Here is a 17,419-nt window from a genome sequence, read left to right as displayed (position 1 = left end):
CAGCCATACAAAGGACAGCCAGGGAGTGACATTGAATAAAAGAAAGTATTCACAGGGGGGGGAGTGTGTGAATGTATATCTCATGTTTAAAGACTAGAAACACATACAATAAGCAAGCAGAGAGAGAATAATAAGGGGGGAGAAACAGTGTATATATATATATAACGTGCTGCTGGGATTACTATATATATATATATATATATTATTAATAATATTATACCTATAATGGAAATACAACAAATGACTTTGTTATTAAATAAAGAAATTAATAAAATTTAGCATCGAATGTATCACTATAATTTGGGCAAGAATTAAATTCCATAGGATCTTCTATCTTCTATAAATTCAATAGGAAAGTTTTCTAATATCTATATAGTAATATAGATATTAGAAGATGCATTCAAAAATCTTATATTTAAAATTCTCATGTCACAATGTCAGTTACCATACTCCTCCGAAACGGCTTCACCGATTTTTATTAAATTTTATATGTAGGTCTGAGAATCGGCTACAATATTTTTTTATACCCCAAGTAATAAGAGTTATCCTCTAGTAATAAGAGTTAACCTCTAACATTTCCTTTAATTTTTTTAACATAATTTTACATAGAACCCTAAATTTTCATCCGATTTTAATTTATATGGCAAAATAAAGTTTGCGGGGTCAGCCAGTAAAGATATATTTTTCATGTGTTCATTCAGATATTGACCACCCCCACCTGATATGATATCTATATATATGTATCGTTTTCATTTATGCTATGCTTACCTTGAATAGCTCAAAATAAACTTTATTGTATTGGAAGGTAAAGTGCAGTTACGCTCTCCTATGCAGCTCCACGCGGTTATTAATTAATTATCATATACAAAAATGGAAGTCGACCTAATAGATTATACTGATAGTAATGGGATCAAAAGTCCGCAATATTAATATTCTCTCTCATTTCTTTAGGGTCATAAATTGGAGTATTACCTTCAAGGCAAATGCAAAGCCGACAATCAAATAGATTTTGATATAAGTAGGCACTGTGATTTTTAGATACAATGGTTTATAACACAAATATAGTCACTTATTTACAGCTAATTAGACAAGGAAGTCAGTGCAACCAAAAATGAGGAAAGAAGACAATAAAATGAGTATTGTAACATTTTCCTTGAAAACAAAATTTATTTATTTTGTAAGAATACGACTGTACTCCTATGTTATGTTAAGGTATGTTTTAATTAATTTAAATAACGTTCATTGACATTGAATATTTGCTAGGCCATGAAATTTGTGCTACATTCTTTTTTGCAGCTATAGCTATACCTATTATTATTATTATTATACGAATAGTAGGTAACTTTTATAGCTGCCAAACAATAAAAACGTATAACGTATTTGATCATAACACTGAGCATGTGGTAATGTATAGTGGAAAACTTATTATTTTTTATTTATAATCCACAAAAAATAATGACAAAACTAGTGTTGTAGAAGATTAAATATATATATGTTGGAAAATAAAGTTACTAAATTAAAATTTACACATGCGGACAAATACATAATTAATGAATTTAAGTAACAGATACTGAAGTAGATCTAGACTATAATTATTTTTAATCTAAACATATAGTATAGCAGTGCAATATTGAAAAGAAGACAGTTGCATTGATCTTAAAATTCAATAATTATAAATGATTGATATGAACTAAAGCTCATTATTAAAATAGTGATAGGAAATTTGGAATTAATATTTGAGACAATGTTTAAAAAGTACATACCCGACGATTCCGACTTTTTCGGTTTTGTTTTTAGAAGCCATCGTGTGAAAGTCGTAGCGTGCGTTGCTTGCAATACAAAAAGTATTAAATGACACCGAGGCACCCCGCTCCTCTTATAAATACCGCATTTAACTACTTATCGTCAATGTGAGACTGTAGACATAGCTGTAAGATCAGTTTCTTATTATGTACAAATTATGAAGTTTGAAGCTAAGACACCACGATTCAATTTCCTTTGAAAAACAACGTAAATAAAGCCATCTTTGTTATGTTGTTTTTAGACTTCCTGCATGTTATCAACGTACAGTGGAAAGTACTGTATATTAGGATGATGATATTGTATGTAAACCAGAAATGGTCAGCATTTTTAACTTGATAATTATCATTACTAAAATGATATGGATATTTATTTTTTTGTTATCTGCCTTAACTTTTCACATGAACAACACTGCGGATGTCACGTTATCACGTGACCCCCGTGAATTCACTCATGCGTCAATATTTCAGAGGATTAAGATTTCATGCCTTTTATCCCGGAATTTTACTGCCACATCTGACCTTTCTACTGAAACACAACTTATAAAGAAAATTGCTTGGCGACAGATATAGACTGAGAACTTTTTATGAAGTCTACCTTAGTGTAGTAAATTCGAATTTAATAATTACATATTATGGAAACGAAAGAGTTGTGGGAAGTGGGTATTAAGTTAATTATAGTATGTTCTGTGATTTTGGATGTTAGTTCTTTTTGTATCTCTTAATGGTATGTATGGATGACGGGATGGTTATTTCTTTCCATGTGGTAAGTTATATTTATTATTATTAACGTTGTAGCTGCATAATTTGGTATTGTATTGTTCTAAATAAAATAAATCTCTAAATAGATTTTTGTTCATACTGTTATTGTTATGTATATATGTTACATACAAAACAAAAGTAACATTAAATTGTTTTTCTTATACCTTACACAAAATATATATAGTGTTCCATAAAATAAGAACAATCTATAGAATCTACATACATTACGAAACAATGTTTGTTTATATATGTTCGGCCTGTTTTTTAGGGATATTTTAGGATTTTTTCTACAAAAACAACTGAATGGGTTTATAAAATTTCAAGCTGTTTTAAAATATTCCTTTTTCTGAGTTTTAATTTGGAGAAGACCCTATAATCTAAATGAATATAAAAAAAATTGGATTTTTGATAGACGAAAAATTACATGTTATTATTGATAGTATTCTATATATAGATATAAGAGATCGCAAACCATGTAGCCTCATTCTAAATCGGCGATTGGTCCATAGAGTTCAAATTGTTAAAGCAGATTCACTTTCTCTGGAAGAACCGGAATTTTTCCTCTCAGTCTACGCAAACAAAAATCGAGGAAAATCATATACTTTCACTATGACCTACTATTGTTTTGTGTCGGGATAGAAATTTTAATGTGATTTGTTTTAATAGTTGTTGTTTGTCTGTAATTTTGTTTTAATTGTTGTTTTTTAATTTGTATTTGTCGACGGCGTTCTTTTGTTTCAAACTAAAGAGATAAGACAAACAATGCCACAATCACAGATACAAAATCGGCATAACTTTATGAAAAAAAAAAAATCGATTTTTTCAGTATATATGTTCGGATTGTCTCAAAAACAACTGAATGGGTTTCAAGCTTTTTAAAATATTTTTTCTACCTTATTTAGTTTACATCGCAGCTAGGCAGCAGTATCTACTTCGACCTACATTTGTACGACATAAAGAATCAGTGTCAAACAAGGGTCAAGGGGTAAAGACCCAGATAAACAAAAGTGTCTACTATATTAACCTCGGAATATCATACCATCAAATAAATTTTAATTCAATTGGGTTATTTGATTATTATTTTTTTATGTATCTAATTGGAATAGCAAACAAGCTGACAACCCAACTGTGGTAAGTGGCAACATGAACAGCACCACGGAAATCACGTTCTCATATCACGCACGTGATAACCCTTATAAATTACCATTCCTGAGGAAAAGGTGTTATGGCTCTTTGCATTTCTGTGTGTGTATCGTACAAGATAGAAATAAATATGTAAAATGTTTTCTTAATATTTATTTTTTCATTAAAATTAATTGTACATGTAATACTATAATTTATTCTATACTTAACGTTTTTTTTATATTAAACATTTCATAAAACATAAATATTGTTGTTGTGAACTATTTTTTGATACCGGTAAAAATATTGGTTATAATGATCGGTGGTTACACATGTCATTGAAACTTTAATTTAATTCTATACATACACACCAAATATACCATATTTTATGATTCCAAAATAATTAAAAATACACTGAAGTCACACACACAGCTGATAGTGAAGCGTAGCTGTCAAATAAATAAAATAGACACATTCCGTTCTTTTATATCAAGTAAACAATCTTAGCATGTCATTTTATTGAAATTATAAACATTTACAAATAAACCAGAATAATAATAGAATCATACAAACATACTTTTTATACCATTTGTTTATATATTTTATGAAGTTTTTATTTCAATAAAAATATACATAAACTCATTATACGTGAACATATATGCAGACAAGTGCAAGTTAAATATTGCTATATTATTGGCAAGTGGTGCCTACAATGGCTTCAGTGGTACTAATGCTGAAAATCCTGAAGTTAATGTCATTCAAGTCCAAATTAGAGTAGATGAACCGCGGCATTTTGTCAGACAGCATCCAGAGATTGCTTTCATTGTCCACCTGTAATGTTAATCCTGATTAGTATTTGCATACCTATTTATACCCACTGCCCATTGCCGGATAGAACCAACACGGGTCTAGTGCAAATTCTTTCAAGAAGCCCTTAATTTCTCCTTCTGAGCGTCGAGGGAAAGATTTACATGTATTTTTTTAAAAACTGGTTACATTTCTTATTTCTATTATGTATGTGCAGAAAGAAGTGATAGCGTGGGGAACTCTTTACGCGGTTCTATAGCACTTGCTACTCTTGCTATTAGCCTAAACTGACAATGCTACTGTCAACAATTGTAAATACCAAATTTAAAAAAAATGTACATTTATAAGATTCAAGTATACTTAGAACTAGCTGTACCCGCGACTTCGTCCGCGTGAAATTTTATTTTATTTTTGTAAAATAAAAGATTGTTTCTAAAATAAATCTAGCCTAAGTTACTCCTTATTACATCAGCTACTTGCCAAAAACAGTCCCGTCAAAATAGGTCCAGCCATTTCAGAGATTAGCCGGAACAAACAGACAGACAAAAATTATAAAAAATGTTATTTTGATGTATGTACCGTATTTATATTCATATGCATGTAGTAAACAATTTTTATTTTAATATTACAAACAGACACTCCGATTTCATTTATATGAATAGATATAAAATAAAATGTACATAATACAAAACACAAGCGGACTTAATTATCACTTAGTAAATCACTTCAAGAGGCGAAAATGAGAAACTGTACATATGTATGTACAAGAATAATCAAAAAATTTATGAGATCAACCAGTATCTCTTGTATTTATAATATTAACAATGCTGTAAATTAAAAATATAAATTAATAACAGAGACTGTTTTTACTGAAAACCTAATGTTTCTTTATAATGAGTGCGATGTCCTCTGACATAATGGATGTGACTACACAGGACACAAGCTAGCATTTGTCCTGTGTTACAAATAACTAACTATAACGTATAACTCTGTTACTTGAATATGCGGATAAGAAATGTTTTGTTAAATTCCATCATTCAACTCTACCTAATTACTTTAGAGTGAAAGTTAATTATAATTAGTACCTATTTATTTGGTATCTCTTGGTGTTGTATTTGTACCAGCCATTATTTCTAAATACATATAACTTTAACTGTTTTCAATTGTTATACAATATAACTTACCTTAATATCATTAGTAAATTCAAAGAGCTTAGGATCGGTGATCACTATAGGGTTATTTTCAGGAGTATATGGCTTGTTAGAGTTCCAGCAAGCAACACCGTCTCGATTAACCTGTAAAAAATATTAATGTTCCTAATATATGGTATACAATAATTTATTGTAAAGAATTTTTAGCTATTACATTACTACTAATGAAACGGAATGGAACAATTGTTATGCATAGGATATGGCTATTTGGTATTACATTTTTTGTGACAAAGTACTCTTTAAGTATTCCTGAAGATAAAAAGCAAACTGCATTTTGTTTGTATATTTACTTACGTAAAATTCTTAACTTTTTATATAGAGGTTGTATATACATTAATATCAATATAAAAACTCCTTAAATATATTTTAATATCGAGTTAGTTCGATAATGGAAATTATAAGTAACCAACAAATATATAAGTAAATCAATAAAGTTGGTATCAAAATGCAGTCGCGTTCTGCTTACCGTGTATTCATAATAAATACAGACCGTATTTGTATCTTTAGGTAAATCAAGTAATTATAGATGTATATCTCTGAATAAAACCTAGTTATTCTCAACTAGTATTGTGTTATAGTTTTAGAAATTAATTATGTGCATATTTATTTATCAGATTGCCCACGGCGACGTTGAATTGAAGGTTAAATATCATTGAGAAATAGAACACACAAGAGTGGATACCACTCACCACACAACAAATTAATATACCTACTTAACTATATCAAACTTATGAATAACAAATACAAGATAATATAGACAAATATTGGCAGTAAAATAAAGAAACTTTATTCGTTTTTTCTAAATTTCAACGAAATAATCAAGACATTTGATTTTCATTTATTGAAAAAGTATATGTTACTTCTACTAGTTATAGGTACCTATATTAGTTATGGACTCACACAACACTTACCTGCGTATAGAAAAGTACTTTTGTTTTTTCATCAAAATAACTAGCAGAAGATTGCGTGTTTTCACCTCGATCGCCCAGCAGCTGTAAAATATTTATGTTAATAAATAGGAGTTGAGGAGTAGAGACCGCATTAACCAAATATACAACTTGAATAAAAATAACACTTGAGGGCTAAGTTTAAAAATACTAAACCCTAAACTCCAGTAGTAGAATTAATGAGAGTTTATTGGTGTAGGTTAAAACGAAGTGACTAGAATTTGCGTATCAATAGACAATTTTAATATAATTTTATTTGTTACTAATCAAAATTACAATATTTAATTAAATTTATCAGGTTACGTTAATTAACGTAAGGCTTCACTAACTTTAACACTTCGATATTAAATAATTAGCCCAGATAGTTAATTAATTAGCAACAATGATTGTTATCAACTTGTCACCATCAAACGTACCTTGAAATCGTGGAACGCCTCAGACTTGTCAAGCTTGGTGTAATTCCGTAACAACTCTGTGGATACACAGAATTCCTTTGTACTGGACATTGCATGGAAGAATGCTGTTCTGTATCTGTAACGTAGATTACAAACTGTCAGTACCTGTCTAATTATTGCGATCAATATAACGTTAAATGTTCTAATATAATTTAGTTTTTTGTGTTGTGCATTGAATAATTCGCTGAAAGAACGTTCAACAATGTCATTATGTGGATGAGTAATTGTATGATGCAAATCGTTGTTGTAAAATGAAGACTTGAGGGTACGTAAACATTTATGTAATGGCAATTAAATATTTTTATACAATAATAATAAGTGAGAGTAGGCCAGGATGCACTCTGAAATGTCACACTCTTCACATATTGAATATCAAGAGACGGGTACCGATATCATGGTAGACCAAAACTGATACCGCTACCGGTACCACTTTGCTGATGAATGGGACAAATTTGTTGGTATAAACAAGGCTTTTGCCCAGCATTGAAAACAGAAAAGTAGGCTAAAATAACTGAAAATATGAGGATTTGTCTTTGCTAGTTGTCAATATGCGATTACAGGATATCCACTATATACTGTAATCGCATATTATTTCTTTATCCACACAAATAAATATTTTTTATTTACCTTTATTAATTTCATAGAATATTTTATAACGAATTAATTGATTAGCTTAAAATGTAAATATAACATACTTAAGACTCTGTATATTTATCGTTTTCCTTGTTGTTAATAAGTAGGTATATTTAAGTTAAGCCGTTAACCAAACGGATCAAATAACCGTTAATTTTATTAACTGTAACTGTATTTGACTCTATACAGTTAAATTTTCATTTAAACTTGTAATTTTATCTTATTGTTCATAATTTCATATTCCAAAACTTGTAAGTTATAACAACCTTGGACTATTTCGAAAGTTACTTGTACCTACTAAACATGACGATAAAATATAATAAAGGAACCTACTAGTACCTATTTGTCAACTAGTTATATTTTATAGCGCGACCTCCATTAAAATAACGACAAATAAATTATATCTCATGAACCTTATTATTGACATACCATCAACATAACTTTTCGAATGTCATTTGTTAATTATTTATGTAGTTTGTTTTCTTGAGAGAATTAAATAATTTTTTCTTTTTTATAAATCATTACAAACATAAACTGTTGTTTGTTAAATACTGAACATAATGAACATATTTTATTAGGACGTCAAAATTACGTATAAACCAGTGATAGGAAAGTATATTTACATACATTTATTAACTATATATTTAACTATGCCTACATATATATATATATATATGAGACATACGAGTATGTTAAAATACTTTCCTATTACGGGCTTATATCATACACATGAAAATAAATATCTCTATCTACATTCAGGGAGATATCTCAATAAAATTTGTATATTTGAGTATACGGAATTCGAAAAAATTTAATTCTGTTTGAAAATAATTATGTTATGTATGGATATCAATAAGTTCATTGCTATTGGCAATATGTTTACATTCCCAAAGAGGTCACTACGGTATCCCTCTTGGCAGTATAATAAAATATAAGGCCCGTTATAATAATAGCTCAAGTTTAACTAAATTTAAACGTTTTTGCACGCCTACAGTTATTTTTTATCTCCGATCGTACGTGTTCCAATAAAGACTAAATAATTAAGGTCATTCGAGTCACTCACCCGTTCTCCCGGGGCTCTGACAAAGCCACACTAAACACACCATCGGTCCAGTGGAACTTGATTCCAGCCACGTTGTAGGAGCCAAAGAGCGGCTCGAAGAAGAAGTAGTGATGCGACACGCGCCAGGATGCATCCTGCTTCAAACTGTACACGACGACACCGTACCCTCCCAAGTCAGATAAATATGCGAATGCATTGTCACAAGTGTTTTTGTCCACATCAACAACCTGCAAATGTCAATATTATTTATTTACATATGCATGCAGATATCTCCATAAGCTTTGAAATTTTTATACAGATGAATCAGCACTGTTAAATTTGCAATATTACGTAGGTTTTGACATATGTTACCATTTAATTTTCCTGCTTTTTATAGGTATCGATTAAGAATTACCTGTAATGCATAATAAATTAAATTAAATTATAATAAAATACATACCTGACAAAACATACAACCTTAATGTGATATGCATACAAATCACATAAAAATCTCAAGTTTCTTAGACCGTGCCATAATGCATGCATTATGGCGAGTAGTTATTACATTGTGATAAAAACAATTTTACAAATTATTAATGCTAAACGACACCTTATGTCAATGCAAGAAACGTAAGTTATTATTACATATCTAACTAATATTTTTTTCACATAGGAAGTACCTACAACAACTTTATTAAATTTTAGCTTTATAAAATACCTACATTTATTGTTATATATAAAATCATAGATACTTTAAATAATATTATCATTTATAATAATATACTTACGATATTAGCAAAAAAGCTATCCTCTTTCATATCCTCTGGTTTGAGAAAATACCGATGTAACAGTTGATCAGTATTCAAATCAAAAATGATTATAGATGGCTCAACAATGAGATTTCCAGCTCCTAAAATATAACAATAAAATATTATTAAATCGCTGAAATCGCTGAATCTGCATTTATTGCAAAAATAACGAACCTCGTATTTAAATTACATAAATCGCAAATAAAATATATCGTAGTAAAATTTTACTCAATTTGTAATACCTATACAATAAATCAAATTAGCTCACCGGATATATCTGCAAATCCTGTGTCCATAACCCATAGTCTGTCGCACGGATCTACGTGTACTCTGAATACCGATATTACAGAACTGTTCGAAGGTGGTGCCTTTGCACTATCAGGGACCAGGTTATCTTTGAATGAGGGATATGGCTTTAACAGTTGGTCTGAGGGACCATCCAAATCCACGTAGTTCAAAGAAGAAGCTACTCCACTTTTCCATCTTGGAACTGTAACGAAGACCTTATTTTTCCATCGAGCTAAACCAACTGGAAAGTTATTTTTCTGATCAAATATGCCATCTTTAATGGCGTTTTCACGATCGGCGGGTGAATCCCAAGTGTAATCTATTTGTTTCCATGCGAAGCGCAGCTGGGGAAGTGCCGCTTTACATACTGATATCAATGCAAGGACGACGGTAATACTTAATGCCCTCATTTGGAATCTGGAATAAAAACATACAATTACTACTAAACACTAAAATGAAGAAATAAAACAATTATTGTTTATTCTTTACCAAATCTAGACAGCCTTTATACTTTACCATTCTCTGATATGTTTTTAAATGCAGAGTTTTCGGTAATATATTATTTCATAGAAATAAAATACGAGTATAGGTATTATATACCTGTTTGATGACATTATTTCATAAAGCGAAGAAGTTGATTTCACAGAAAGTGTAATATAGAAATACAAATGGCCATGCTATGTGGATTCGAGGATGTGATAAGAATATATAATAAACTTCTGTTGAAATAGATACACATACATATAATGAGAAAATCGAAAATAGAGGTACCGGCGTAGGCTACAGTGATTTGACAGATCGTCTTGATCATCTCAACGAACTTGCGGGATAAAAGCTAGATAGAGTTTTATGTTATTCCTTTGTTTACGTTTAGCTATAGAAGTGCAAAAGTGTAACTCCTTAACTATAATATTTACTCCTATATAACAATAGGAAAACATACGATTTTTTTAGTGTATATCACTTTTTTGGTCAGATTCACTGAAAATCCTTTCTGGCAAGATCCTATCAAATATAATAATAATAACCCAGGGTACACACAGCACCTCGTCCCAAGCTAAACAGAGCTTGTGTTATAGGTACTAAACAATTGAATATCTCTAAAATCTTATATTGACACAAATTCCACTACATATTCCGTGATATTACGTAACACCTTAATACAAAAGCAGATAATCAGACAGTCTAGCCTCATCAAGACTACGATTTTAATACATTTGAAGAAAACGAATATAGAAAATAGGAATAAGGAAGTAATCGATTTACCTACATAGGTAGCATAAATTTAATCAATTCCGCACGAATTAATTATTAAAACTCTAGTGTCTATTAAATCCTTTCATAATATTTTACTGAATTTGCCTTATATAACACATTTGGTATGTTACGGTCACTAATAAAACAGTTTGTTTTTATATTATTTTTTCACAGTTACTTTAAACAATTTCGATATCAAGTTTATTTTGTAATTTCTATTTTATATGTTACCCTCAGACTTCATATATAAATAAATAATCTTAGGCGTCTTAAAGTGGAAAAATAACATGGAATAATTATAAATTTATATAAACATTTATAATAGAAATTAAAAAAATTGTTGAACAAAAATGTTATTGCAATTTCTTGTATTTTTTATACAAATAAAATACTTCATTGCCTTTAATATCTACAGATACTTCATTATATAAAAATAGATTTCAATATGCACATATTTATAAACGGATTTGGTGATAATGAAATTAATAAGAGTGCGGTTAATACCATACTATATATTTATTATCTGCAGTCGTTACTTTTTAACTGCACATGATTTTAAGAATGCCGAATAAGTAATGGCTTTATATATCTGGATTGAATTATTAATAATTATATAAGTTAATTAAATATAACATAATTTTAACATTCCAGCAATTGATTAGAATCCATGAATTTCATTACGTAGTTTACCTACCAACGGGAGACCTTGACTTGCGGCAAAAACTCGTGACTTGCCACAATCTCTTCCCTTGCCATTGCAAGACATTTCGGATGCAGTTAATTACAATTTTATTCAATTAGATCCATAATAAATTATTATATTTACTTTTTAAATAGATAAGACATGATTACAATCTTTTTTCGTTACGGTTAAAAAATTTTGCGGTTTCATTAACACCTATATTTACCTACATTAATACCTATGTTACATATTTTTTTCCTTAGACGGGTAAAGAAATATAAATCTAAACGGATATATAGTATTACGTTATACTTCTAAAGTATATATAATAACTTTGTAAAGATTTATTCTAGGTAATCTTCTTCTTTATTGCAATCAAAGTGTTAAACTATCATCTGGAGTTAAACTAAGTGTTGTCCTCTTAGCACTAGAGAGAATATATATCTTTGAAATATTTTTTACAAACATTTATTTCTATTTTTTGTTAAATACCTAAATATTATACATATTTTAACTTCATATTATTAGTTGATCGAATATCTATTTGTATTTATTTATTTCGACTAAATTCGATGCCGTATAGTGAAAAATTAGACATCAAAAACATAATTTAGTTATAGTAGGTAAACCAACATACTTACGTTATGACTAGTATACCGCCAAAGGTAAGTCATGCTAATTATAACTTATTTTGGTAGTAATTTTTTATTTTGTTGTAAATCCTTGAAATTATTTTGATACTTCATTAACTACATACCTAAACTGGTTTAAATCCCACAGCAGATCAAATGTTGTTTCCATTTAATTCTCATTACGTTATGGTTGACTACAAAAAGTGACAGAATATTTTTGTTCTAGTGAAGAATCCGTATTTAACTGATTTTTTTTCAATCTATGACATAGTTTCTTCTAAATGTAAATACTCATAATTATACAAATGAATCTGTTATAACAGTCAGTAAATTAATCTTATTTAACTATTTATTAGTTATAATTGCATGTATATATATATCCATTAAAAATATATAAATAATTAGATTAGATACATTTTTAATTATTATTATCGTTTTTAAAGCGCTCTGAAATTTTATGTGGATGTCATAGTGAATTTTTAAAGCCTGCTATATATAGAACATCTATATATATAATATCTATATATAGATAGATATAGAATGTTTTCGTGTATTTTTTGGTTATTTTTAATCTTATGTATTTTTTAAATACTGTCGCTAATCCAACTTTGACCATTGAGAATAAATGCTTCATAACATTTACACATAAATAGAAGGTTGATATTGAAATTAATAAGTACAGAATGAATATGAGCATTATTATCAAATTAGGCATGTAATCTCGTTCTTTACTTACAATCCAACATTAATTATTGTTGCATATTGTATAACGTTCATTGTCACAGTTCCCAAGCAATCCGAAGCGGTACCTACCTACATAACGAGACTGATTTGAGATAAGGAAGAGTTTGTCAGTAACTACCATCTGCAGGCTGCACCCCAGCCTGTTTCCCCATAAAAAGATCACAAGTCATCTGCAAAAACGTGAGGAAACTATTATAATAGCGTTTGAGATACTCTGCTTCACAATACTGCGTCATTACCATGTTACAACATCGTCAGATGTACTACAAGATGTCTTTAATGAAAAATGAGTAAATACCAAATTTATAAGGTAATCTCAAGCAATTTTCTATGATATGATCATACAGGTAGATTTGAAAAAATGTCCAAACTCATAGCTAAGTCGACTAATTAAGTAATTAATCTAGTACAGTCGTTAACGAACTGGATTTTTTTTGTTACTGCTATTTTAAAATGAATACTATCACTTTAATTTGTTTTTATTTTACAATTGTAATTGTAAGAAAAACAAATTTGATTGTTACCTCATAACGCTTTAACGCTGTATCTTAAATTTTTCCTACATAAATTATTTGAAGTTAATGCTCTTAGATAAGTAGGTAGATCTTATAGATTGCTTATAAAATATTCTTAACTGCATTTAAAAAATATGTAATGTATATTGATCATGTATAACTACTACAACTATACAGTTGAGCATACTAAAATTGTTTATTTAAACAGTTTTAACTTTACCTTAACAAAGATTACAGTTACAAAAATATAAATATAAGCTAATTGTTAAAAGTATACTTTATATGAGTCACGAGAACAGATGTTTTATTATATTTAAATAGTAATTATTGCATCGAAAAGGTTATAATATGGGCAAATTAAATTTTAGTTTTCTCAATCTCGTGTCTTGACTAAGTACATATGAACGATGTTATACCTTTGAACTATATTAACTATCTTTTTGTCTCAGTCTTTACGTACACTTAGATTCTTCAAATTGAACGACAAATTCCTTTTTCTATATTTATTTTCAAACAATTTTGTTATAAACTTTAGATAATCTGATCAACACTTGTACAATCGGTGCTAATATATTTTTATTACATCATCCGAAAAGCCTTTCAACTGTAATTTTTAATAAAAAAAAATTGAAATCCAATCTACAATAATTATAAAAAGTCAGTAATAATGACTATAATAAGTAAAGTATGTGAGAAACCCACTAATATAGACTATTAACTATGTACTATTGGGTTTTACTAACGCAGATGACATAATCTACTTCTGTTATTGACAAATCATTTGAATAAAACTATTTAAAAAATATTTATCCTCTTCCGTTATACAGATATTTGTATATTCACCTAAGAGTTTAATGCCTCTCATAAATCAACAATTATAGATATGACTTTTAGTCGCGAAATAATTTCACATGTATCTACTGTTTGCAATGAATGTTTATAAATACATTTATCTGCTAAATACGAGTTTTATGAGATATAAAAATAACTTTTAAAACGGTGCATATTACGGTGAGTACACCACTGAGCATTGAGACGCCTCGCGTGCTGGATAGTTTAATTTTCATTTCAAATAATCTTTTACTCTTATTATATGAATCAATATTAGTTGCATCAGACTATTATATAATTAAGTTTTCCTCAATAACTTCAAATTATTCAACAAGACAATTTATAAAATCACAACGTTCTGTGTAGAAATAAAATGTATCATACTTTTAGTATCTATTTATATACGTAATCTTACTTCAAAGTGATTTTTCCCTAAGGATAAAATATGTTATTATCAAATAAGTATAGATTGATTAATAGCTAAATTATATTTACAGTATTTCTCAAACAATTAAAAAAATAGACCAATTATCCAAAATAAAAATAAAGTCGAGCCGTATTTAAAAGGACCTTCGTGATTATTTGCCAATCAGAATATTTGAAATCTCGTGGGAGTCCATTATGTACTATATTTGAAACCATTACAGTCTTATGTTCAATAAAATTTAAAATTCTGCGAATAGTACATACATTTTTAATATAATATAAAATACCTTCTGGTATTGTCCTCTTGTTCTGTTCCTACTATTGTGAAAAATATAATATTTTTATTTTATTAAATTTGTCATACTCATACAAATAATATAAAAAACTTTGCTATTTAACTGACCAGTAAGTATAAAATATATAATTATGAACCCGCATAAACTTTCAACTGCTCCATGTAAGTTCTTTAAGAAATAAAAAACTACGGTGACCGGAACACACAATAAGCCTTATATATAAATCACGTGCACAGATAATACCTAATTGAAATTACACTACAATTATACATTTCCATAACACCTGTCATAAGACATAAAGTAGTGTGATGACCATGGAGCACGGAACCAACAAAGGTAAAAGCCTCGACTTTGTACCTTTATGTCATTATTTTAATGAAAAAATCAATAAGGACAATGCCTATATAAATTTCAATAAAGTATACCACGTTCCAGAATATTTATATAAGTTATAGGTATAGGTGTATAGAATCACCTTCATCACAATATTTTGCAATCGCAGGCTCTATTGAATTGACGACTCCTAGGTGTTGAAAGCGAGATTTAATGCATGCACTATATAACTTACGACTTACGTGCAAGTGATTGAGCGTCAACCGATGGTTCAGGCGACCGGTTCTACGGGGCCGCGCTCTCAGACTAAACAGTTCGAGGTCTTGGCAGCTTTTATATGTGTATACATAATACTTTGAAAAATGAACCGCTTGCTTGCTTTTACCAAAATTCACCGCTAAACAAAAATGTTTAATTATACACATTATAAACTCCATATAATCCTAATATTAATGTGGCGGGGGGAGGAAGATAATGTCAGAAATGAGAATGAGTGGTTCCGTTTGTAGCAACAGTATCATGTTAGGTTCACCCTCCACACGGGAGGCCTGTACCTTGGACTTTATGCTCATCCTATCAACTCCACTGGTGACCCTCCAACGTGTAGGTATACCGTTAGTGCAGGCGGGAGCAGCATTCCATTATAATCTATAAATAAAATATACTAATATGAAACTGACTTTGTAGGTGGATTATGATTGTTACTTCTTCAGCCCTTAACGATTTAGCTAGTAGTCATATAACTTAGAATGCGTTATATGGGACGAAGAAGAACGAAGGCATCTGTCTATCCCAATTAATTAATAAGTCGTTTGAATGAGATATTCGTGTAATTTTTGTTCTGACAACACCGTTGCTTTTTTATTATTTAAGCGACTTAGTTGCTCCAAAAGAAATAGATACTAACAATTAAAGTTATTTCTCCAGTATTTGTTTGTATATGTATATTGTACAGTAGTCCTATACGAATAATATAAAAGTTTTGATTTCTCGTTTTCTTTGTAATGTAACTTAAAAAATAGTAAATGCTTATATTCCACCCAGGCAACGCCGAAAGATATAACTAATAGTTTGATAAGTATCAAATTTGAACTATAATGTCAATGAAAATTTAATTTCGCTCTATGAAATTCAAACTTGTTACTCAGTCAAAATGTAATAGATGTAAATTGAAGTCCAATTAAAACGAAACTATAATAGAATTGAGCAACAGTACTATTGTCATCAATAGACTGGCACTATAATGCATGCTGTCACGTATGTACGTATGTAAAATCAAATTGGGCGCCTGCACGGGTGCGATGTTGTGAATTCGTCGCGCATAATTCAAGGTTTTACTTTACATCCCATGACCGGTACATCCGCTCAATGGATACACACTAATATGGTAATTTTACAAATCACTCGAAAAACCCATCCAAAATGACAATGGTACTTAACAAATTGGATGTTAATATCCGTAGACAAAGTTTACTATTTTGAATGAGTCATGTATCACGTTTATGTTAAAGTTTGTGGTTCGTAGTCAATACATCAGTTCTTTTTTATAAGTATAATAATAATAGATGTAAGATGACTATCAGTTTCTTAAAATACAAATGAGAGACTTCTATATTTAAACGAAAAAAACAAACAACTAAACAGCAAACAAACGACGATGATGTGAAGACTCTAAGAATATGTGTATTAATAAATAGATAGCTATAGATTTTAATACTGATATTTTTTTAATGGATGATAAGGGAATAGTACGCTAGCGGGGCACCAGTGGAGGATGATAAGACGAGGTCAGGTCAGTTAGCCCATCGCGTTAAATTCACTAGAAATT

The 17,419-nt window shown here is 29.5% G+C and overlaps 1 protein-coding gene across 1 annotated transcript; it reads right to left on the bottom strand.

The window, feature by feature from the left end:
* Positions 1–3,860: 3,860 nt before the first annotated feature.
* Positions 3,861–15,899, bottom strand: LOC131852421 (protein yellow-like). Its single transcript, XM_059203103.1, has 8 exons — positions 15,834–15,899; positions 9,856–10,292; positions 9,567–9,688; positions 8,800–9,026; positions 7,065–7,179; positions 6,613–6,693; positions 5,675–5,785; positions 3,861–4,514 (listed from the first exon to the last, which is right to left on the bottom strand). Exons 2-8 carry the CDS (start codon positions 10,283–10,285, stop codon positions 4,374–4,376), a joined length of 1,227 nt encoding a protein of 408 aa, XP_059059086.1. The 5' UTR covers positions 10,286–10,292; positions 15,834–15,899; the 3' UTR covers positions 3,861–4,373.
* Positions 15,900–17,419: the final 1,520 nt, after the last annotated feature.

This window comes from Achroia grisella, unplaced genomic scaffold (assembly GCF_030625045.1).
Source record: "Achroia grisella isolate CSIRO2021 unplaced genomic scaffold, CSIRO_AGI_Agris_v1 utg1179, whole genome shotgun sequence".
Lineage (NCBI taxonomy): Eukaryota > Metazoa > Arthropoda > Insecta > Lepidoptera > Pyralidae > Achroia > Achroia grisella.
This window is presented reverse-complemented; position numbering and strand designations above follow the sequence as displayed.